The 26,452-nt window shown below is 40.0% G+C and overlaps 1 protein-coding gene across 1 annotated transcript in view; it reads right to left on the bottom strand.

The window, feature by feature from the left end:
• Positions 1 to 26,452, bottom strand: part of LOC120045886 (protocadherin-15-like) — a 282,158-nt gene that overhangs the window by 66,499 nt on the left and 189,207 nt on the right. Inside the window, exons 23-25 of the mRNA XM_038990815.1 lie at positions 18,965 to 19,074; positions 14,177 to 14,317; positions 9,736 to 9,863 (exon numbers count right to left, since the gene is read on the bottom strand). Coding sequence (XP_038846743.1) covers positions 9,736 to 9,863; positions 14,177 to 14,317; positions 18,965 to 19,074 — 379 coding nt within the window. The remainder of the gene's footprint in view (positions 1 to 9,735; positions 9,864 to 14,176; positions 14,318 to 18,964; positions 19,075 to 26,452) is intronic.

Raw genomic sequence — 26,452 nt, 5'->3', positions numbered from 1 at the left:
CTCAATCTAGCCCGCCCAGTGCGGGGTGGTGGAATAACCCGCAACGGGCTATGCACGCGTACAGGAGACACCGTGCGCTCTTCCGCATAACACGGTGTCTGCCCGTACTCCCGCTCTCCACGGTAAGCATGGGAAGTGGGCGCAGGTTTCCTACCTACCTTCGCCACACTACCCTTTAGCCCCCCCCAAGAAATTTTTGGGGTTTCTTCACGGGCTTCCAGCCACGCTTCCGTGCTGCCTCCTCATACCACCGCTCCTGGGCTTTAGCTGCCTCCATCTCTTCCCGAGAGCGGCGATATTCTCCAATGTGAGCCCAGTGTCCTTTACCCTCCAGAATTTCCTCCCATGTCCAGGATTCCTGTGTAGTGGGCCGCTGCTGCTCGTACTCACGCTGCTTGGTCCGAGTTTGGTGGGTGGTTCTGTAACGGCAGTCTAGCTCTTCCTCCTCCTCGGACGAGGAGAGGAGAGAAGGATCGGAGGACCAATGTGCAGCGTGGTAATTTTCCATGAATTTAATTAACACAAAGACAAGATACTGACAAACTAATACAAAACAACAAACGACCGTGAAGATACAAACGAAAGTGCAATACACAAGCTACTAACGTTAGACATAGACACTATACAAAATAACAAACGAACTAACCGTCACAGTCCTTGCTGGTGCAGACAAAACACAAAGACAGGAAACAACCACCCACAATCCCCAACACAAAACAAGCCACCTATATATGATTCTCAATCAGGGACAACGATTGACAGCTGTCTCTGATTGAGAACCATATTAGGCTGAACACAGAAACAGACGAACTAGACACACAACATAGAATTCCCACCCAGTTCACGTCCTGACCAACACTAAACAAGCAAAACACATAAGAACTCTGGTCAGGACGTTACACTCTCTAGTTTTTAAAACCGTTTGAATTATATCTGTGAGTAAAACAGAACTCATTTTGCAGCAAACTTCCTGATAGGAAGTGGAAAATCTGAAATCGATGCTCTGTTCTAGGGCCTGCCTATAAATGTGCTTGATATGTATTAGTATACATGCACTTCATACGCCTTCCACTAGATGTCAACAGGCAGTGAGAGAAGAAATGGAGTGTATATCTTGATCTGAGGTCGAATAAGAGCTCTTGGCATGACGTGACCCCAATTTCCGGTTTTCTGGAACGCTCGAGAAGGGACCGGGTATTGCCTTCTGAAAAGCTGTCGTTATAGACGGCTAATATCTCCGGCTTTGATTTTATTTGATAAATGTGACAATATCATCGTAAAGTATGTTTTTTCAATATAGTTTTATTAGATTATTGAAAATTTTTCGGGACGTTAGGCGTGTTGCGTTGTCTGCGTTTGTTGACGATGGAGAGCTTCGCGCAACTTCGCTAGTGTGCTTGCTAATTCAAGAGGGAAAAATGCCATTCTAAAACCAAACAACGATTGTTCCCGACAAAGGACCCCTTGTACAACATTCTGATGGAAGATCATCAAAAGTAGGACCCATTTTATGATGCTATTTCATATATCTGTCGGAACATGTTTACTAATAGTTTGCGCCCAGATTTTGGGCACTCTTTCGCTATAACGTAAGCTGGATGTCGTAATGAAGTTATTTTTAGAATTCTAACACGGCGATTGCATTAAGAACTAGTGTATCTATCATTTCCTATACAACATGTATTTTTTAGTAACGTTTATGAATAGTTATTTGGTCAGAATAGGTGAGTGTCATAAAAATATCCGGACATAATGGGAAAAAGATGCTACGTTAGCACAATGTATAACCACTGACTTCAGCTCTAAATATGCACATTTTCGAACAAAACATAAGTGTATGTATAACCTGATGTTATAGGACTGTCATCTGATGAAGCTTATCAAGGTTAGTCAAAAATTATATATCTTTTGCTGGTTTGTTACGATCGCTAACTTTTGCTGCTGGTAAATGGCTTGTGTTTCTGGCTATTGTGGTAAGCTAATATAATGCTATATTGTTTTTTCGCTGTAAAACACTTAAGAAATCGGAAATATTGGCTGGATTCACAAGATGCTTGTCTTTCATTTGCTGTACACCATGTATTTTTCAGAAATGTTTTATGATGAGTATTTAGGTATTTCACGTTGGTGTCTGTAATTACTCTGGCTGCTTCGGTGCTATTTGTGACGGTAACTGTGATGGTAGCTGCAATGTAAAACTGATTTATACCTCAAATATGCACATTTTTCGAACAAAACATAGATTTATTGTATAACATGTTATAAGACTGTCATCTGATGAAGTTGTTTCTTGGTTAGTTTGGTTGGTTCTTGGTTAGTTAGGTTGGTTTTGTGCATGCTACCTGTGCTGTGAAAAATGTCTGTCCTTTTTTGTATTTGGTGGTGAGCTAACATAAATATACGTGGTGTTTTTGCTGTAAAACATTTTAAAAATCAGACATGTTGGCTGGATTCACAAGACTGTTCTGCCTGCGGTTATGGAACCGCCACCTGTCCCAGACCTGCTGTTTTCAACTCTTAATGATCGGCTATGAAAAGCCAACTGAAAATTATTCATGATTATTATTTGACCATGCCTGTCACTTATGAACATTTTGAACATCTTGGCATAGTTCTGTTATAATCTCCACCCGGCACAGCCAGAAGAGGACTGGCCACCCCTCATAGCATGGTTCCTCTCTAGGTTTCTTCCTAGGTTTTGGCCTTTCTAGGGAGTTTTTCCTAGCCACCGTGCTTCTACACCTGCATTGCTTGCTGTTTGGGGTTTTAGGCTGGGTTTCTGTACAGCACTTCGAGATATTAGCTGATGTACGAAGGGCTATATAAAATAAACTTGATGTTTATCTTTCATTTGCTGTATTGGACTTGTTAGTGTGTGAAAGTTAAATATTTCTAAAAAATATATTTTGAATTTCGCGCCCTGCACTTGAGCTGGCTGTTGTCATAAGTGTACCGACATCGGGCTTGCAGCCATGAGAAGTTAATGCAACCGCTGTGTCAGATTTCAAAAAAACTTTACGGAAAAAGCACACCATGCAATAATCTGAGACGGCGCTCAGATAAAAACAACATTTCTCCGCCATGTTGGATTCAACAGAAATACGAAATTACATCATAAATATTCCCTTACCTTTGATCATCTTCATCAGAATGCACTCCCAGGAATCCTAGTTCCACAATAAATCGTTGTTTTGTTCGATAATGTCCATTACTTATGTCTAAGTAGCTACTTCTGCTAGTATGTTTAGTGCACATGTCCAAACGCTCGCGCAGATGCAGGCCAACATCGGACGAAAAAACTGGTCAAACTAAGTAGAGAATCAATCTTCAGGATATTGTTATCATATATATCCAATAACGTTCCAACCGGAGCATTCCTTCATGTCTGTAGAAGTTATGGAACACAAGGCGATATCATGAGGAAAGCGGGTGACCAGGAACTGGCATTCTGCCAGACCAATGACTGAAACACCTCCCATCCAGCCCCACATCACACTAGAGGCTTCATTCCATGTTTTACAGACTGTTGACATCTAGTGGAAGGCGTAGGAAGTGCAAACAGATCCATATCTTACAGGGAATTGAATCGGCGATGAGTTGAACATTGACCAGTCTCAGAATTCTCACTTCCTGTTTGGATTTTTTCTCAGGTTTTTGCCTGCCATATGAGTTCTGTTATACTCACAGACATCATGCAAACAGTTTTAGAAACTTCAGAGTGTTTTATATCCAATAGTAATAATAATATGCATATATTAGCATCTGGGACAGAGTAGGAGGCAGTTCACTATGGGCACGCAATTCATCCAAAAGTGAAAATGCTGCACCCTATCATAAAGAAGTTAATAAGTGCATCAACGACATTGTCCCCACAGTGACCGTACGTACATATCCCAATGAGAAGCCATGGATTACATGGATTACAGGCAATATCCGTTAACTTCTTATGGGCAGGTGGGACGGTAGTGAAATTGCAGAGCGTGAAATTCAAACTACAGAATTATAAATATTTAGCTTTCATATAATCACAAGTGTAAGACATCAAAATAAAGCTTAACTTCTTGTTGATCCAGCCGCTGTGTCAGATTTCAAAAAGGCTTTACGGTGAAAGCAAACCATGCGATCATCTGAGGACAGCGCCCTGCATACAAAAGCATAAAAAAAAATGTTTAACCAGGCAGGTGTGCCACGAAAGTCAGAATTAGCGATAGAATAAATGCCTTACCTTTGAAGATCTTCTTCTGTTGGCACTTCAAAAGGTCCCAGCTACATCACAAATGGTCTTTTTGTTTAACAAAGTCCTTCTTTATATCCCTAAAAACTCAGTTTAGCTGGCATGCTTCATTCAATAATCCCCCGGTTTCCGTCCTTCAAAATGCATACAAAACGTTACCAAGAAACTTCTCCAAACAAGTCAAACGACGTTTATAATCAAACCTCAGGTACCCTAATACGTAAATAAATGCAAAAAATTTAAGACGGAGAAAAATACAAAATACATCCACACGCTTCGAAACACTACAGCCAAAATGGGAGCCACCTTGAAAAACTACCATTTCTGGCTCATTTTTCCAAAAACCAGCATGAAACTCTTTCTAAAGACTGTTGACATCTAGTGGAAGCCCTAGGAACTGCAATCTGGGAGGATTTCGCCTTATAATAAAAGTGACAGCCATTGAAATTATTGGTAGGCTGAAATTTTCTGATATGGTTTCGCCAGCCATATCAGTTCTGTTAAACTCACAGACATAATTTTAACAGTTTTAGAAACTTTAGAGTGTTTTCTATCCAAATCAACCAATATGCATATCCTAGCTTCTGGGCCTGAGTAACAGGCAGTTTACTTTGGGCACGCTTTTCATCCAGACTTGAAAATACTGCCCCCTACCCAAGAGAGGCTTGAGTTGCCTCTCTCATGCGGACTTATAAGAAATCCCGCTATGCCCTCTGTTAAACCATCAAACAAGCAACGCATCAAAACAGGACAAATATCAAATTCTACACTGAACAAAAACATAAACGCAGCATGTAAAGTGTTGGTCCCATGTGACAGGAGCTGAAATTAAAGACCCCCCCCCCCCCGCCCAAAAAAAACGTATGTCTCTCAAATGTTGTAAACAAATTGGTAGACATCCATGCTATTTCTCCTTTGCCAAGATAATACATCCACTTGACAGGTGTGGCATTTTAAGAAGCTGACTAAACAGCATGATCATTACACAGGTGCACCTTGTGCTGGGGGGGGGCAATAAAAGGCCACTTTAAAATGTGCAGTTTTGTCATACAACATAATGCCACAGATTCAATGAGGCATATTGTATTGCTGTAAATGTAATATTACAACATATATGTTGGGCCTAATATTGCCTCAATATTGAAATAGGCCTACAGTAAATGTTTACACATAGCCAAAGTACATTTTATATGTGGTAGAAGAGTATACCTTCCTTATTCATGTTGATGGAGCTAAATTATGAATTTGGTAACCTTCTTGATGGCAGGTTAGCGTTTTTCTCATTAATCTTGTTCTGGAGGCAGCTCTGCAGAGTGGTCACTAGCTGGCATAGCCACGAAGTCATACAATCAGATTTTAAACCTAACCTTAACCTTAAATTCAGACCAAAAAGCACTTTTTTGTTTTCATAAATGTTTACAAAATAGCCAATTTTGACTTTGCAGCTGGCCTATCGAGGAGAAATCGCTCAGTTCTGCATCCAGGGTAAGATTCATGACAATAAACGTCAACCTGCCAGATTTTTGGCCACCGTTTAATGGGTGAACTGGGATTATATGTTAATTTATCATTATATTAGATTCCACCAGTGAATAAAGGAATAGAGAGAGGGAAGGAGAGGATGATGATATGAAACTGTAAAATATATATATACTTTTCTGAAACTGTAAAATATATATATATATATATACTTCTGCTAAAAAGTTTGGGGTCACTTAGAAATGTCCTTGTTTAGAAAAAAAAAAAAATTGTCCATTAAAATAACATCAAATTGATCAGAAATACAGTGTAGACATTGTTAATGTTGTAAATGACTATTGTAGTTGGAAACGTCAGATTTTTAATTGAATATCTACATAGGTGTACAGAGGCCCAATATCACCAACCATCACTCCTGTGTTCCAATGGCACATTGCGTTAGCTAATCCAAGTTTATCATTTTAAAAGGCTAATTGATCTTTAGAAAACCCTTTTGCAATTATGTTAGCACAGCTGAAAACGGTTGTACTGATTAAAGAAGTAATAAAACTGGCCTTCTTTAGACTAGTTGAGTGTCTGGAGCATCAGCATTTGTGGGTTCGATGACAGGCTCAAAATGGCCAGAAACAAAGGACTTTCTTCTGAAACTCATCAGTCTATTCTTGTTCTGAGAAATGAAGGCTATTCCATGCAAGAAATTGCCAAGAAACTGAAGATCTCGTTCAACGCTGTGTACTTCTCCCTTTACAGAACAGTGCAAACTGGCTCTAACCAGAATAGAAAGAGGAGTGGGAGGCCCCGGTGCACAACTGAGCAAGAGGACAAGTACATTAGAGTGTCTAGTTTGAGAAACAGACTCCTCACAAGTCCCCAACTGGCAGCTTCATTAAATATTACCCGCAAGAAACAGCAGTCTCAACATCAACAGTGAAGAGGCGACTCCGGGATGCTGGCCTTCTAGGCAGAGTTGCAAAGAAAAAGCCATATCTCAGACTGGCCAATAAAAAGAAAAGATTAAGATGGGGAAAAGAACACAGACACTGGACAGAGGAAGATTGGAAAAAAGTGTTGTGGACAGACAAATCTAAGTTTGAGATGTTCGGATCACAAAGAAGAACATTCGTGAGATGCAGAAAACATTTAACCTCTAACGCCTCCCAAACCCGGATCCGGGAGCACCCCCATCAGTAGAAAAGCTACTAGCATAACCTAGCATAGCGTCACAAGTAAATACTAGCATCTAAATATCATTAAATCAAAAGTCCAAGACACCAGATGAAAGATACACATCTTGTGAATCCAGACATCATTTCTGATTTTTAAAATGTTTTACAGGGAAGACACAATATGTAAATCTATTAGCTAACCACGTTAGCAAAAGACACCACTTTTTTTACTCCAACAGTTTTTTACTCCATCAGTAGCTATCACAAATTCGACCAAATAAAGATATAAATAGCCACTAACCAAGAAAAAACTTCATCAGATGACAGTCTGATAACATATTTATTGTATAGCATATGTTTTGTTAGAAAAATGTGCATATTTCAGGTATAAATCATAGTTTACCATTGCAGCCACCATCACAACTCGACTAGAATAACTACAGAGAGCAACGTGTATTACCTAATTACTCATCATAAAACATTTCTTAAAAATACACAGCGTACAGCAATTGAAAGACACAGATCTTGTGAATCCAGACAATATTTCAGATTTTCTAAGTGTTTTACAGCGAAAACACAATATAGCGTTATATTAGCTTAGCACAGTAGCAAACCACACAACCGCATTGATTCCAGCCAAACATAGCGATAACGTATTCACCACCAAAATATATTAATTTTCACTAACCTTCTCAGAATTCTTCAGATGACAGTCCTGTAACATCATATTACACAATGCATATAGAGTTTGTTCGAAAATGTGCATATTTAGCGGCACAAATCGTGCTTATACAATGAAAATAGTGTCCAAATACTCAAGCAATCTGTCCGGCGCCATCTTGGAAAGACACCTATTCTTATCGAAAACTATTCATAAACTTGACTAAAAAAATACAGGTTGGACAGCAATTGAAAGACAAATTAGTTCTTAATGCAATCGCTGAATTACATTTTTAAAATTAACGTTGCTGCGCAATGCAGGGTGCGATAACGCAAGGCTACACTGCAAGTAATGGCGTCTTATGCATTTGACTATTTTCAACAGAACAATGAATTGTCAGCATAAATAGTTCTTACTTTTTGATGACCTCCTATCAGAATCTTGGGATAGGTGTCCTTTGTCCAAAAGAATCGTTGCTGGGTTGGAGAACGTCCTCTTCCACGTTGCAATTAGCAGTAAACAATGGCATGCGAAAGAGAGATACCCAACTTTCTACAACGTCAGAAAATGAAATACCCGAAAATCGCAATATACTGACATAAACTGATATAAATCGGTTTAAAATAACAAGATTATGATGTCTTTAAAGCCTATATCGAATAAAAACAGAGCCGGATATATCTAGGAGCTAAAACCAGAGCTTCTAAAACGACATGCCAAGACCCTCTCTGCGTCAGCGCGAAGATCCAAAAGGAGGGACACATCGATTCCAATCAATTTATAGACTTTCGGCTCTGCGTAGAGACTCCATTTCAAGGCCCTCTATTCGCTGACACCCAGGGGAAGGCGTGTGCAGTGCATCTCAACCAATAGAGGACAGGCAAATTAATAAACTGGTCTGGGAACAGGGAGCAGATTTCAGCATTTTCAAATCCTCATAGGAAAATTGCTCTAAGTCCAGTTCTGTTTCACTCACAGACATAATTCAAACGGTTTTCGAAACTAGAGAGTGTTTTCTATCCAATAGTAATAATAATATGCATATTGTACGAGCAAGAATTGAGTACGAGGCAGTTTAATTTGGGAACAAAAAAAAAAAATAGTGCTAACAGCACCCCCTATTGCCAAGAAGTTTTAAGATGCTGGAGGGGTGCTTGATGCCCTCTGTCAAGCATGGTGGAGGCAATGTGATGGTCTGGGCGTGCTTTGGTGGTGGTAAAGTGGGAGATATGTACAGGGTAAAAGGGAGTCAATTTTGCATAATTGGAGCCAATTTTGCTTAATTGGAGCCAATTTCCTCCTACAACAGGACAATGACCCAAAGCACAGCTCCAAACTAGGCAATTACTATTTAGGGAAGAAGCAGTCAGCTGGTATTCTGCCGATAATGGAGTGGCCAGCACAGTGACCGGGTCTCAACCCTATTGAGCTGTTGTGGGAGCAGCTTGACCGTATGGTATGTAAGAGCTGCCCATCAAGCCAATCCAACTTGTGGGAGGTGCTTCAGGAAGCATGGGGTGAAATCTCTTCAGATTACCTCAAGAAATTGACAACTAGAATGCCAAAGTTCTGCAAGGCTGTAATTGCTGCAAATGGAGGGTTCTTTGACGAAAGCAAAGTTTGAAGGACACAAGTATTATTTCAATTAAAAATCATTATTTATAACCTTGTCAAAGTCTTGACTATATTTCTTATTAATTTTGAAACTCATTTCATGTATGTTTTCATGGAAAACAAGGACAATTCTAAGTGACCCCAAATTTACGGTAGTGTATATATATAGATGTTTTATTGTCACATACACCATATAGGTGACAATTGATTTTTTACAGGGTCAGCCATATAAGTATGGTGCTACTGGAGAAAATTAGAGTTAAGTGCCATGCTCAAGGGCACATTGACAGACTTTTCACCTTGTTGGCTCATAGACTCGATCGGATCAATTGTGCACCCATGACCAAACAGAACGGAACCGGCAGGGAGGATGGGGATGGAATTAGCACTGTGTGTGCGTGCGTGCGTGCGCGTGCATGACACAAGCTCTCAAATCATAAATTGATTTTGGACGAACCAGAGGACTGCAGGGTACCATTAAGAAATATATTTGACCGGCTTTCTCAACATGAGCTTCAGTACATGTGTATGTTTATGTGTGTATGTATGTGCATGTGTGAGGGGCAGAAGGATTTTCTCACTTTTATCTTCAGCACAGAGGAGAAGGTGTTAGCGTCTTCAGCCACACCACCGATGTAGAACTTTCTGGTGAAGACAGGCGGGTGGTCGTTCTCATCATGCACCTCGATATATACCTTGGCTGTGTTGGCTGCAGAGTTAGAGGAGGGACACAGTCACATTTTTGTCATTAAGCATGTAGTTTTATCCAGACAAACAGGGCAGCAAGTGCACACAACTTTCATTTTCAATCCTTTACAGTACATACTATAGTTTAGAAGCATAAGTGTTGGTTGGGAAGGGGAGTTTTATTGCAAAATAAAACGCCAACACACAGGTTCCAGTTTATAATAAATAATAAAATATGTGCTCCTTATGCTATTTCCATTCATATGCCTGGTTGTCCTCAAGGAAACGGGTGAACACACTCCATACTAGTAGCAGTCAGTGCCGTTTAACCTCTAATTCCTCCCAAACCCGGATCCGGGAGCACCCCCATCAGTAAAAAAGCTGACTAGCATAGCCTAGCATAGCGTCACAAGTAAATACTAGCATCTAAATATCATTAAATCACAAGTCCAAGACACCAGATGAAAGATACACATCTTGTGAATCCAGCCATCATTTCTGATTTTTAAAATGTTTTACAGGGAAGACACAATATGTAAATCTATTAGCTAACCACGTTAGCAAAAGACACCACTTTTTTTACTCCACCAGTTTTTTACTCCATCAGTAGCTATCACAAATTCGACCAAATAAAGATATAAATAGCCACTAACCAAGAAACAACTTCATCAGATGACAGTCTGATAACATATTTATTGTATAGCATATGTTTTGTTAGAAAAATGTGCATATTTCAGGTATAAATCATAGTTTACCATTGCAGCCACCATCACAACTCTCACCAAAGCGACTAGAATAACTACAGAGACCATCGTGTATTACCTAATTACTCATCATAAAACATTTCTTAAAAATACACAGCGTACAGCAAATGAAAGACACAGATCTTGTGAATCCAGACAATATTTCAGATTTTCTAAGTGTTTTACAGCGAAAACACAATATAGCGTTATATTAGCTTACCACAATAGCAAACATCACAACAGCATTGATTCAAGCCAAACATAGCGATAACGTATAAACCACCAAAATATATTAATTTTTTCACTAACCTTCTCAGAATTCTTCAGATGACAGTCCTATAACATCATATTACACAATACATATAGAGTTTGTTCGAAAATGTGCATATTTAGCGGCACAAATCGTGGTTATACAATGTGATTAGTGGCCAAAACTTCAAGCAATCTGTCCGGCGCCATCTTGGAGAGGCACCTAATCTAATCGAAAACTATTCATAAACTTGACTAAAAAATACAGATTAGACAGCAAATGAAAGATAAATTAGTTCTTAAGACGAGGGAGGACAATTCTTTTTTTCATGAGAATAGCCTTATTTCTATTACAGCATATTGGATGACTGTCATTCATGTTCCATTCACCCAGTTCAAAGTAACATTGATAGGTTTAGGCTACTACATGATGCTCACGAGGTTGCTACAACCTAGCCTATGAATTACAACGTAGGTGCACACAGGTCAAGAGAAAATGTTGAGGTGACAGTGACACATGGACAGACAGCGACACATTCAATACAGCCTTGCACACTCTTGCCTGCATCTAGCTGATCAAGGGTGGAATCATTAGTCCAAAAGTTGCAAATGAGAGTTTCTATTGGTTAAATTGAGGTATGTTATCCCCGTTTCTTTCCATTTGCTTTTGTTTAAGAAATGTTTTTCAACAGAATTGGTGGAATGAATACACCCCTGGTCACGCGTAAACACAGTTCACATTCATAGCAGCCATGTTCTATTCCTTTTCGCATCTATGCGCTCTCCTCCTCTCACCTTTTCCCTTCGTTTGTGGACCTCAATACACAACACATCAGCTGTATGTGACCAAGAAAAAAAAACTTTCCATGTCAAACCATATCATAACTGATACACACAGCCTACATTGTTGTCGCCATATTAGCTAAAGTAACATCATAGTCAACATAGCTAATAAAACTAACATGTTAGTAAAGTCGCTACAATCATGCATTAACTTTACAGTGTATAGTCTGTTAGCAGTTATACCGGTGGGCCCCGGTGGCAATACATTTGAAAAACCAAAAGCTTACCTTGACATGGAAGAGTTCCAGTGTTGTGTTGGATAGTCAGAGACAGCTAGCTAACATAGCATCCCTCTGTTTGAGCAGGGTGTTTGAGTAGGCTAAACTAGCTAGCTGGATCGCTAGCAAGTGAAACTGAAAAAAAAGGATGAAATCTTTCTCTCTTGCTTCTCATTTTCACCACGTTACGCACCGCAGTGCTACCTAGCTGTAGCTTATGCTTTCAGTACTATATTCATTCGCCGATCCTTTGATTGAGTAGACAAAATGTCAATTCATGCTGCAAGAGTTCTGATAGGTTGGAGGACGTCCTTCGAAAGTTGTCATAATTATTGTGTAAGTCTATGGAAGGGGGTGAGAACCATGAGTCTCCTAGGTTTTGTATTGAAATCATGGTGCTACCCTACAGAGTGCTGTTGAGGCTACTGTAGACCTTCATTGCAAAACAGTATATTTTAATAAATTATTTGGTGATAATTAATATATTTAGTATAGTTTTATCTCAAAAGGATAACTTTAAATGTTTTACTATATTTTTTTATGAAACTCACTGAGGAGGATGGTCCTCCCCTTCCTTCTCTGAGGAGCCTCCACTGCTCCATATCTATTTGTCACAGTTATTCATATACAGTACAAATACAGTATGAACAAATCTAGCACAACCCTACACTTAGGAAGAAATATGCGCTGTCAAAGAAAATTTGTCTTCTATTAGTCCACAGAATTGTAAAGTCATGTGGCATAGCGCTAAGAATGAGCAGAGGGAATAGGACAAACAAAAACACAGTACATCAAATCACAGGTACAACCACCACTGTGTGAGAGCCAAAGGGAAAGCCAGGAGGGAGAGGAGCGAGGTCTGCACACTGCACAATTTCTACCCTTTTCTTTTTTTGCTCTCTCTTTCTCACCTTTTTCTCATCTGTTCACTGCACAGTTTCTACCCTTTTCTTTTTTTGCTCTCTCTTTCTCACCTTTTTCTCATCTGTTGTGGTCTTCTGGGAAATTGGTAACTTTTCAGTAAAGGCAAACCCTCACAAACAGATGTTTGCAAGTGTAGAGCAATACAACCACATCGAGAGAAATGCAGCACACACACAGACAAATTTACATAAAGAAAAACATTAGGAGAAAGAATGGCTCCCTTGGCAAAAAGCGCTCAAGTGTGTGTAAAGTGCATTTTCATTTAAGAATAGGAGTGGTGGGGCTGGGGGGAGATGTGTTAACCCCCGAAGGTCAATGTCCGCACCCCCACGGAAATTCATATAGTAATTAGCATAATAATAAAATCCCCATAGAAATATGTTAGTTTTGCAATAGATGCATCTCAATCAACCGCATCAACCTATGTAGCACTTCCGTATCTGGGGTGAAAAGTGACAGAGCTAGAGCGGCGTTTGTCAGACCATGAGACATCCTGAAAATCGGTCTTCTCACAAAACCATCTGTAGCGTCCGAATGGTTTGACCCCTCGATGGAAAGATCTCACAAACACGACGGTGTTCTCCGTTTTGCTGTAAAGCAATCTTCTTAAATCAATTCCATATAGCTTTGTATAACCTCTCCCCAGGCTTAGACAGGGTTTAGACTCTTATTGTCACGCCCTGACCTTAGAGAGCCTTTTTATTTCTCTATTTGGTTAGGTCAGGGTGTGACTTGGGTGGGCATTCTAGTTTTCTATTTCTTTGTTGGCCGGGTATGGTTCCCAATCAGAGGCAGCTGTCTGTCGTTATCTCTGATTGGGAATCATACTTAGGCAGCCTGTTTTTCCACCCTAGTTTGTGGGATGTTGTTTTTGCACAGTTGCTGTCTGCCCTGCAGAACTTTACGTTCGTATTTTCCTTTGTTGTTTTTGGTGTTCTTTCAAATAAAGTACGATGAACACTTTCCACGCTGCGCTTTGGTCTCATTCTGACGACAGACGTAACACTTATGGGTTAAATTGATTCTAATAATTGACTCTGCTTTATTAAACGTGTGTGTGTGTGCATGTGTGTGTCTGCGTGTGTAGTGATGTTAATTGGACTGTGACAATTCCGCCCTGTTCTGTTTTGTTTATTTGAACTCAAAAAGGTTTTAATAAAAAATACAAATTAGACGGCATGGTGCCCTGGTCTGCATTACAATAATTGCAGAGATAAGTGAGGTGAAGAGGGTTTCTTTGATGTGTCACCTCCTCTTAGGACCATGATAGAAACGTCAACCACAGTATCTACCCGGAAAGGTGATTAACTGATGTAGCATCCCAGCCCCCTATGTCTAGCTCAATACCCCCGTCTTACTTTTGGAGGGAACCCGCAGTTGGGCCTTGACCACGGCCATGGAGTCAGCCTGGACCCTGAGCACGTAGCTGGTAACAGTCTCATAATCCAGAAGCTTAGCCGTGGAGATCACACCTGTCCGGTTATTCACTTGGAACTCACCTGCAACCAACAAGAAAACAAACAATATGAGGAGGTATTGAAAGCACTCTCTGACAGGATCAACACTGGATTAAATTTAGATTTACGCCTAAATAGATATACCCAAACGTCATAATTTGAGATGGCCATAAACAATAACTGGTAATGTTGCATAGTTTTAGAAAGGTCTGGAACTCACCTCTCTGGTAAATAAATTGTTATAAATTGCTGAGGTGTACTCACCTTTGAGGACACAAGCTCAAGTACAGTACCTTCAGAAAGTATTCACACCCCTTGACTTTTTCTCTTATTTGGTTGTTTTACAGCCTGAATTTAAAATGTATTAAATTAAGATGTTTTGTTACTGGCATTCACAAAATATCACATAAAGTCAAAGTGGTATTATACTTTTTTTATATTATGTTTTATTATGTTTTTATATGTTTTTAGCTGAAATAAAAGATCACCAACATTTTCCAATAGGCACAAAAAGCTTATTTCGCTCAAATTTTGGCCACAAATTTGTTTACAGCCCTGTTAGTGAGCATGTATCCTTTGCCAAGAGAATCCATCCACCTGACAGGTTTGGCATATCAAGAAGCTGATTAAAGAGCAAGATCATTAAACAGGTACACCATGTGTTGGGGACAATAAAAGGCCACTCTAAAATGTGTAGTTTTGCCACACAACACAATGCCACAGATGTCTGAAGTTTTGAGGGAGCATGCAATTGGCATGCTGACTGTTGGATAGTCCACCAGAGCTGTTGTCAGAGAATTTAATATTCATATTCAGACATATTCAGACTAGCGGACTGAACACAACAGTGTAGATTTCCTCAAGATAAAAACGTAATATTCAATATCGGTAAATTAGATTAAATATTAGCACTTCACAAACTGGTGGGTAATAACCTTCAATCTGAATAACAACACAAAACAAATCATAAGCCTAGAGAAATGTATTGACAAATATTATGAAAACAAGCAACACCCAAACATGATGGAGATTAAAACAAGGGAACCAATCTCAAAACGGAAACGTGACTCTTCTACAGACATAGACGATTTAATATTTTCACCACCGGGAATGGTAAAGGTCAAAACCGATCTGTTAAAATCAATAAATGACAAACTGGGTATACTTGAATTAGTTAGTAAGGATATAAAAGAGTTGAAGGCAAGCCTCGAGATGAGTGATGAAAAAGCTGCGACATTGGAGAAAGATACAAACAAGCCAAAAGTGACAGTCAATAAGATTGAAACCGATGTTAATGAATTTAAAAAGGAGAACATCGTTTTGAGAGAAGCCTTATTTGACATACAGACTAGATTCATGAGAGAAAATCTGGTACTTTCACCAATATCCCAGAGAAAGAAGGAGAAGTTTATGAATGTGGAGTTAGAGAGTTCCTCCTTACAGCGCTTCAGATCCCATGTGAAGCTATTGACAAAATCCAACTCGAACGTGTACACCGTTTCAGACAGAGAGGGCAGAGGAACACCCAATCATTGCCAAATGTGCTTTCTTTAAAGATAAAATAATGGTTAAAAGACTGGGTAACAGACTTGCTGGCACCAAAATAGACATGAATGATCAGTTGCTGAAGGAAATTGCAGAACGGCGCAAAGTTCTGTATCCAATCTTATAGGAAAATAGATTGAAAGGGACATGCGTAGCTCTCATAGTCAATAAACTGTATATTGATAACCAAATGTTCAGAGACACAAAGACTACTCCATGCCTATTCTAAAAAGTACAAAGTTCTCATAGAGGAGGCGAATAATGGAACACACAATACTAGCAATGTAGGGATTTTAATTATAGAAAAAATAGAAAGAAAAGCATTCTTCAAATATAACTAATTGGAACAAAAAGTACTATTTCAACATAGTGGAAATAAAAACACAGTAGAAAGAATGTGGGTATGTGTGGATGTATTGTGATGGAAGGTGTGGTGTGTGTTTCTTGGTTTTTGGGAAAAAGTGGCGTTAAGTGAGAGAGAAAGGAATTGGTTGCATATCCCAGAACCAATGTATGTCTGTGAGCAGGGGTTGTGAGAGAGCTTTCAATTCTGTGCAGATGAGGGATATACATTTTATAATGAATTATACATATAATTTGTTTATTTATTGTCCTATCACGGTGGAACTGCATTTTAAAATAAATTATACATCTAATGTATGTATTTATTGTCCTATCATAGCGGGGGGGGGGGGGGGGGGGTATATACATCTAATTTACTTATTTATGGTCCTATCTTGATGGAACGGTCCCCAACCCTATACCCTAGACACCCACATGAACGACCCAGACACCAAAGAGAAGTCCCTATCTGTTTTATGAGCCTGCTGTAAGCTGCCTGTATGCAGCCAAAATGCGGTCAGAGACCTTCTAGAGCAGCACCGCCCCCTCAAGATTCTGAGCCTGCCTGGCAGGGTTGGTCCTATAAAACCAGAGCCCCCTGATGGGAGAGCATAATATACAAGGAAATTCTCAAAGCTGCTAATGAGAACCTTGATGATCTTGTACCTAGCCGGTGGGGATTCCGGTGGGGTGCCCCCACCCAGGCAGGGGCAGTGCTGGCAACACTAGCGGCAATAACCCATGGGGAGGGGTCACACTCTGACATTCAGAGAGGGGGCATATTATTGTGGCCCTGGTTACACAAAATCATCAAAGGTCTGACTGCACGGAGATGCTTGGGATATGGTCACAACAGGGGACCATGTGTGGGTGTTTCAGAGGAAGGGGCTAGATCTGATCTGCATCACCTCGGACGTGACAATTGTTAATCAAATCTCCCCATTTCTGCCCATTTTTGCTCAGTTTTGCAGGCCTTCTCATACAGCTGCAATTGTATATGCTTTCGTGAACAAGGCCTTTCTTGAGTTGGGCTCTGGGATGGTGCAACTGTTGAGCATCTGAGTCTATGGTTGTTTGTGGGGGAAAGGGGTTGAGTGTTTATGAGCGTGTGTGTGTGTGTGTGTGTGTGTGTGTGTGTGTGTGTGTGTGTGTGTGTGTGTGTGTGTGTGTGTGTGTGTGTGTGTGTGTGTATCACAACTGTTGCGAGGGAGTAAAATATGTTAGGGACAACATAGGATGAATCACAATTATTATTTGCTAAAATAATAATTGCTTGCCAAAATGTAATGTTTGTAATGGCAATACTGGTAAGCAGTAACAATAAACTGCCTACATTACTACAAATATGAATAGCTAATTATAGGAAATTAAGATAAACAGGATTTTTTAAATATATATATATTTTTTTTAATAGCTATATTTAAAACAAATTGAGGTGAGGGAAATGGAAATGCTTTTGGCGGTTGATCTGGAATAGTGGGGAATAGCAGGTGGAATAGTGGGGACCAATTGGAGGTTTAATTAGTAGCAATGCAAATATTATGGTACAGCTATATAGACACTCAATCATCATGTTACTTTTTTTTATTATTCTGTGACCAAAATATGTGGTCTTGTTTCAATTATATGAAATTCTGTAGTATTTTTTTCATGTTGAGAGACTTAAATCTGGCTGAGAATATCACAGTGAGTTGAAACCACAACTGTTGGATTTGCTAGACTGACACCTGTTTACCAGGCTGGGCTCCATCACTCAGAGGACGAGCAAATTGACGATTTTTCTGGGTAGGTCAGAAAATGTGACACATCACTCTCTTTGCAAATGTGGGGTCTGAAACCTGACAGTTCAAGTCAGCTCCACTGACAGAGTGGTAACGGACAGCAGACCGATTGGGTTTTCTGGCACTATAAGGCACAGGACTCTACGAATTTCACAGAGCACTTTGTACACCAAAATGTCAGTTGGATAAGTCCAGGACCACTCAAAGCCCCCCATTATATGGGGGACTTAACATCTGAGAGGTAAAAAAATATTTATTTTGTCTGTTTGTGTGCCAAAGGCCAACCACAAAAAGTATAACCTATTGTTTAAAAAAATAATTTTTGCACCCAGCTGCTGATACTGTAGGTGCACACTCTGTTTAAGAGTTACATTTAATTAGTTCCAGATGCTCAAGGTTAAAGCACACATTTGGCACATTCCCAAGTCAATGCATTAATCAGGAGTAGACTGTGCATCACAGCATTGCTTGCTGTTTGGGGTTTTAGGCTGGGTTTCTGTACAGCACATTGAGATATCAGCTGATGTAAGAAGGGCTATATAAATACATGTGATTTGATTTGACTTCACAGACATGGAAATAGACTGTGATAAAAGAAAACTTCCACTGTGGTCTCAGCCATCTGTTCTCCCTTCCCTGAGAAGCACTCTTTATGACTGCTACTTCAGGAGAGTAGAAATCACTAGCCTTCATAATTGGCAGCCGCTCATCTCTCCTCTGTACATCCCTCCTTTGATATTTAGACTGGAGCTAATCATTTGCACGCCTCCACTCTTGATTTCCCTGGATGCAATTGTACTTTTCAGGCCTTCTCAGCACTCAGACATTGAAAGGCTAAGTAGGCCTAGTAAAATATAGTTATTTTTAACACAAGTAAAGTGCATCCAATTTTTGTAGAATGTTTTGTACATTATTCAATAGATTGTATGTTATTGCAATAATTTAACAGAAATGTGACGTTTTCCTATTTTGGTGAGTGTTTCTTCAATCTATGGCACTTGTGGGTAATGTCTGCACTTACCACCTTCGTTTCCGCCCATGATGGAGTAGAAGATGGTCTGGTTGATGGCGGCTGCCAGGATGCTGCCCACCGGTCTGCCTACTGGGGACAGCTCACTGACAGGCGCAAGCCTGCAGAGAAAGACAAAGACAGAGATGGAGCGGACATGACTAAATATCCCTGGACACTTTACCACTGAGAATTTCCACTGAAAAAAACTATTGTGAAAAGAAAATATAATCATCTGACAGTATGCTCCTTCCCACCACATTTAGCAGACACACTGTTGAATATGGCACATACAAAACTTGCAATAAACAAAACCATATTCACACTTTTAAAAGTTTCTACAATAGCAATTAACATTTTATTTTAACTTGACAAGTTCCAGTGCACATTAAGTCTGTGTCTTCAAGTAAAAATGTTGACGTCTTTTAAAAACACTTAAAATAGGGGCTGTGTAGGCTTACCCTGGCGTGTTGTTTTGATACCCATGTAAATCTCTCTTGGACAAGTTGACTTTTATCAATATATTTGCCTGTATTTACCCCCCCAAAATGAAATGCTAATTAGGTGCTAATGTGGCTATCATAAAGAGCTACAATGCCATGATGCTCTGGATGACACTGCCGAATGGAGGCAAAGCTAAGAATCTCTGCAATCTCAGACCACCCTCGAAACCAAACAAGGGTGGTCTATGGTGATACTGTACATGGGGTGGGCTGAGAGTGGCTGAGGGCTGGGATTAAAGAGTTTATGTTTGGCAATGTATTATTGTTATGTGATTTCTGTATATAAAGTACCATGTATATAAAATATGTATATAAAATGTATATGGAAAATGTATGTATACAGTATGTAGCAGAAAATATGTTTCCTCAGAAGACGAAGGGTGGTGGATGGGTTCATTAAAAACAAAAAAAGAATCTCTGGATTAACCTTTTCATATGTGAGTTCTTAATATCTCTAACGGTGTGATGTCAGAATGCACTCACTGTTGCAAAATGTGATTCCTATGCGACAGTTAACCCGCGCTGCCCTCAAACCGATTATCTACAGGCTATGTTTCAACTTGTCAAATTCAAATTATTTTCTACATTTTATTTTCTAACAACAGTTTGAATTGAGGTGTGTTCTCCCTCCTCATTCATTCACATAGAAGTAGCCCATTTCACTGCTGAGGACAATTTATGTTTGAGGCTTTACTGAGCCGGACAAACTTCCTTTCTTTGATGAGAGCCAAAGCAATTCACCAGTGTTTCCGCAGATCAAGTATGCAGACATTTGCGCACAAACTTTTCCCCCCTGGCATATTTTCTGGCTGGTCCAAGAATTGCCTTCATTGTTGTTTTCCTTTCAAATAATAACTTTGACTTGTGTGCGTTCCTATCAAAGTAAGTGCCTTATTTTCTGTACAGTGGTTGCTCAACTAAACATAGAATAAGGCTGTAATGTGACAAAATGTGGAAAAAGTCTGAATACTTTCCAAATGCACTGTAATCTAAAAGTGAATATCAGGTGCCTTAGATGTGTCTGTGTATATCTGAGGCAATAACATCTTTAGAGACAGAATATCAAGGGTCATTTCAATACAGCAGGTACAGAAATCTGTAAACATTTCCAGTGAGGCAACATACTGTAACATCCTGTGTACTCATGCAAAGCATGGACATAACATAGTGAACATTAGGTTCTGACATTGAGCAACTTCCAGTATCACATCAGTAAGCAAGCATGGGTGAATAAATTACAGTACCAATTCACAACTGGGCTCTTGCTGTCTAAGCCTTTCACACCCTTTTGCTATAATTAGAGACCCTCCGCTTTATGCTCACTTATGAATCAATCCGATTTAAGTGTGCTCTTTTTAGATCGTTTAACAGCAATACCTGAGACAGACTTGGCAAAGACCAACATAGACTAAATGACAAGCCATTTATATGTTATGGAAGCTAATGAGGTGCTGCTGTGTGGTAATGGCTCTGGGACTTGTTAGAATAAAAACAAATATAAGTGCCCCTGGAAAAGTAGCAAGGCAATGGTTGGGCTAGGTTAGCATATCTGTAACTAGTTAAGGCTAACACTATACAACGCTAGGCCTACCTCTGGCGCTGTGGCCCATTGATTAGACCACGTCGGCCAGCATTTAGACTGCCATTGAACTCTGTTTTGTAGGTGAATATACATTCACCAGAGAACAAATTGGACAAGCTCCCTTCAAGACTATCTTATCAATATGACCTGAAGAACTAATATCCTATGTTTCTCCGAGTTGTGGCTGGAACAGGATATGGATAACATTCCATGCATCTTCAAGATCAGATGGCAGCCAATGCTGGCACTAAGACATCATTCAATGAGCTGTGTCGGGCCATAAGCAAACAAGAAAATGTACATCCAGATGTGGCGATTACATTGGAAGGTGATATTAATGCAGGGAAACTGAAATAAACTTTACCTTATTTTTACCAGCATGTCACCTGTGCAACTAGAGGAAACAAAATTCACCTAGATCACCTTTACACAACACAACTTTACACCACAAACAGAAACACATACAAGGCTCTCCCTCACCCTCCCTTAGGCAAATCTGACCATAAAACTCTATCCTCCTGATCCCTGCTTACAAGAAAAAACTCAAATAAGAAGTACCAGTGACACGATCAATACAGAAGTGGTCAGATGAAGCGGATTCTAAGCTACAGAACTTTTCGCTAGCACAGACTGGAATATGTTCCGGGATTCATCCGATAATATTGAGGAGTTCACCCCATCAGTCACCAGCTTCATTAATAAGTGCATTGACGACGTTGTCCCCAGAGTACATATCCCAAACAAAAGCCATGGATTACAGGCAACATCCATTCTGAGCTAAAGGCTTGAGCTGCTACTTTCAAGGAGCGGGACACTAATCCGGACGTTTATAAGTAATCCCGCTTTGACCTCGTATGACATCCAAAGCCCCGCCTTATCTCAGCGAACTGGTCACCATAGCAGCACCCACCCGTAGCACGCACCCCAGCAGGTATATTTCACTGGTCACCCCCAAAGCCAACTCCTGCTTTGGCCGCCTTTCCTTCCAGTTCTAGCATTTCTATCAGCATGTTAAATGTGCAACCAGAAGGAAAAAAACTCTAGACCACCTTTACTCCACACAAAGAGATGCGTACAAAGCTCTCCCTCGCCCTACATTTGGCAAATCTGACCATAATTCTATCCTCCTGATTCCTACTTACAAGCTAAAATTAAAGCAGAGAGCACCAGTGACTCGGTTTATAAAAAAGTGGTCAGATGAAACAGATGCTAAACTACAGGACTGTTTTGCTAGCACAGACTGGAATATGTTCCGGGATTCTTCCGATGGCATTAACTTCTTATGGCTGCAGGGGCAGTATTGAGTAGCTTGGATGAAAGGTGCACAGAGGTGCCCATAGTAAACTGCCTGCTCCTCACTCCCAGTTGCTAATATATGCATAGTATTATTCGTATTGGATAGAAAACACTCTGACGTTTCTAAAACTGTTTGAATTATGTCTGTGAGTATAACAGAACTCATATGGCAAAAACCTGAGAAGTTCCACTTCCTGTTTGAATTGTTTCTGAGGTGGCAGATTTTCAACCAAGCTCTCATTGAAATTACAGCGAGATATTGATGAGTTTTCACTTCCTACGGCTTCCACTAGATGTCAACAGTTAATAGAACTTTGTCTGATGACTCTAATGTGAAGGGGGGCCGAAGGAGACAGGAATTAATAATCACTGCCATGAGGTGACCACGCATTGAACACGCGCCTTCACATGAGGAGGACCTCCGTTCCACCGCTCTTCTGAAGTCAATCTAATTCTCCGGTTGGAACGTTATTCAAGATGTATGTTAACAACATTCTAAAGATTGATTCAGTACATCGTTTGACATGTTTCTACTGACTGTTACGGAACTTTTGGACATTTCGTCACATTATAGTGGATGCACTTTGTGACTTTGGAATTGTTTACCGCTAACGCGCTAACCAAAGTAGCTAATTGGACATAAATAACGGACATTATCGAACAAATCAAGCATTTATTGTGGACCTGGGATTCCTATGACTGCATTCTGAGGAAGTTCATGAAAGGTAAGGAAACATTTATCATGTATTTTCTGGTTTCTGTTGACCCCAACATGGCGGCTAATTTGGCTATTGTTCTGAGCTCCGTCTCAGATTATTGCATGATTTGCTTTTTTTTAAAATCTGACACAGCAGTTGCATTAAGGAGAGGTATATCTATAATTCCATGTGTATAACTTGTATTATCATCTACATTTATGATGAGTATGTCTGTTGAAACAATGTGGCTATGCAAAATCACTTGATGTTTTTGGAACTAGTGAATGTAACGCGCCAATGTAAACTCAGATTTTATGTTATAAATATGAACTTTATCAAACAAAACATGCATGTATTGTGTAACATGAAGTCCTATGAGTGTCATCTGATGAAGATAATCAAAGGTTAGTGATTAATTTTATCTCTATTTCTGTTTTTTGTGAAAGCTATCTTTCGCTGGAAAAATGGCTGTGCTTATTGTGGTTTGGTGGTGACCTAACATAATCGTTTGTAGTGCTTTCGCTGAAAAGCATATTTGAAATCAGAAACTTTGGTGGGATTAACAACAAGATTACCTTTAAAATGATATAAGACACATGTATGTTTGAGGAATTTTAATTATGAGATTTCTGTTGTTTGAATTTGGCGCCCTGCACTTTCACTGGCTGCTGTCATATCGATCCTGGTAGCGGGATGCAGCCATAATTAACCTCTTGAGAATATAGGGGGTGCTGTTTCGACTTAGCGAAAATTGGTCTCCAAATTAAACTGCCTAGTACTCAATTCTTGCTCGTACAATATGCATATTATTATTATTATTGGATAGAAAACACTCTCTAGTTTCTATAACCGTTGGAATTATGTCTCTGAGTGAAACAGAACTCATTCTACAGCACTTTTCCTGACAGGGAGTGAGATTTCAGAAATCTTGGCCCCTGTTCCCAGGTCAGTTTTAAGGTCCCTGTGAATGCTATGGGGATACAAACACTGCCTACGCCTTCCTCTAGATGTCAGTAAGTGGTGACAATTTGAATGGAGTCGATTGCGCAATCTGGGACTGTATAAAAGACCAAAGGGCGGAAGTACATTTCTTTTCCTCCCTGCGCCTGACGCACGATGGACGTCGGACTGGCCTCCTTCCAAGCTTTGGTTTAGCCAGTAATATATCTCCGGTCATGTTTTTACTCGTTATAGGTGTTAAAAACATCATAAGGTAGTTAATTTAAACCGTTTTATAGCAATTTATATCCGTTTAGTGCGATTTTCTGGCATTTCTTTGTGACGCACTTCCAAGAGCTGGGCACTTTTCCAGTACATGCCGAACGTTAGTGGCCATTTCGACAGGACAAGAGGACATCTTTCGACCAAAAGACGATTAGACCGGAGAAAGGATACATTGCCCAAGATTCTGATGGAAGCTCAGCTCATAGTAAGAACTATTTATGATGATAAATCGTTGTTCTGTTGAAAAATGTTAAACGCATATATCGCCATTTTTTTTTGTGTAGCTTCGCTTTGGCGCACCCTGTATTGCACAGTAAGGATAATTTTAGAAATGTAATTCAGCGATTGCATTAAGAACTAATTTGTCTTTCAATTGCTGTCCAACTTGTATTTTTTTAGTCAAGTTTATGAATAGTTTTCGATAAAAATAGGTGTCTTTCCAAGATGGCGCCGGGCAGATTGCTTGAGTAGTTGGACAGTATTTCCATTGTGTAAGCACGATTTGTGCCGCTAAATATGCACATTTTCGATCAAACTCTATATGGATTGTGTAATATGATGTTACAGGAGTGTCATCGGAAGAATTCTGAGAAGGTTAGTGAAAAAATTAATATATTTTGGTGATGATAACGCTATCGCTCTTTTTGCCTTGAATCAATGCTCGGGTAACGTTTGCACATGTGGTATGCTAATATAACGATTTATTGTGTTTTCGCTGTAAAACACTTAGAAAATCTGAAATATTGTCTGAATTCACAAGATCTGTGTCTTTCCATTGCTGTGCGCTGTGTATTTTTAAGAAATGTTTTATGATGAGTAAATTGGTAATACACGTTGCTCTCTGTAGTAATTCTAGTCGCTTTGGGGAGATTTGTGATGGTGGCTGCAATGGCAAACTATGATTTATACCTGAAATATGCACATTTTTCTAACAAAACCTATCCTATACAATAAATATGTTATCAGACTGTCATCTGATGAGGTTTTTTCTTGGTTAGTGGCTATCAATATCTTTATTTGGCCGAATTGGTGATAGCTACTGGTGGAGAGAAAAAATGGTGGACAAAGAAAAATGGTGTCTTTTGCTAACGTGGTTAGCTAATAGATTTACATATTGTGTCTTCCCTGTAAAACATTTTACAAATCAGAAATGATTGCTGGATTCACAAGAAGTGGATCTTTCATCTGGTGTCTTGGACTTGTGATTGAATGATATTTAGATGCTAGTATTTACTTGTGACGCTATGCTAGCTATGCTATTCAGCTTTTTTACTGGTGGGGGTGGTGGGGGGTGCTCCCGGATCCGGGTTTCTGAGGCGGTAGAAGTTAAGGAGTACACCACATCAGTCACTGGCTTCTTTAATAAGTGCATCAATGACGTTGTCCCCACAGTGACTGTACGTACATACCCCAACCAGAGCCATGGATTACATGCAACATTCGCACTGAGCTAAAGGATAGAGCTGCCGCTTTCAAGGAGCGGGACTCTAACCCGGAAGCTTATAAAAAGTCCTGCTATGCCCTCCGATGAACCATCAAACAGGCAAAGCATCAATACAGGACTAAGATCGAATCGTTCTGCACCGGCTCTGACACTTGTCGGATGTGGCAGGGCTTGCAAACTATTACAGACTACAAAGGGAAGCACAGCCAAGAGCTGTCCAGTGACACAAGCCTACCAGACGAGCTAAAATACTTCTATGCTCGCTTCGAGGCAAGTAACAATGCAGCATGCATGAGAGCATCAGCTCTTCTGGATGATTGTGTGATCATGCTCTCCGTAGCCGATGTGAGTAAAACCTTCACATTCACAAGGCCGCAGGGCCAGATGGATTACCGGGATGTGTACTCCGAGCATGCGCTGACCAACTGGCAAGTGGCTTCACTGACATTTTCAACCTCTCCCTGTCTGAGTCTGTAATACCAACATGTTTCAAGCAGAGCACCATAGTCTCTCTGCCCAAGAACACTAAGGTAAACTGCCTAAATGACTACCGACCCGTAGCACTCACGTCTGGTCATGGCTCACATCAACACCATTATCCCTGAAACCCCAGACCCACTCCAATGTGCATACCGCCCCTACAGATCCACAGATGATGCAATCTATATTGTATTCAACTCTGCCCTTTCACACCTGGACAAAACGAACACCTATGTGAGAATGCTATTCATTGACTACAGCTCAGCATTCAAC

This window comes from Salvelinus namaycush, chromosome 4, assembly GCF_016432855.1.
Source record: "Salvelinus namaycush isolate Seneca chromosome 4, SaNama_1.0, whole genome shotgun sequence".
Classification (NCBI taxonomy): domain Eukaryota; kingdom Metazoa; phylum Chordata; class Actinopteri; order Salmoniformes; family Salmonidae; genus Salvelinus; species Salvelinus namaycush.
Note: the sequence above shows the minus strand (reverse complement) of the source record. Positions and strands in the feature narration are given on the sequence as shown.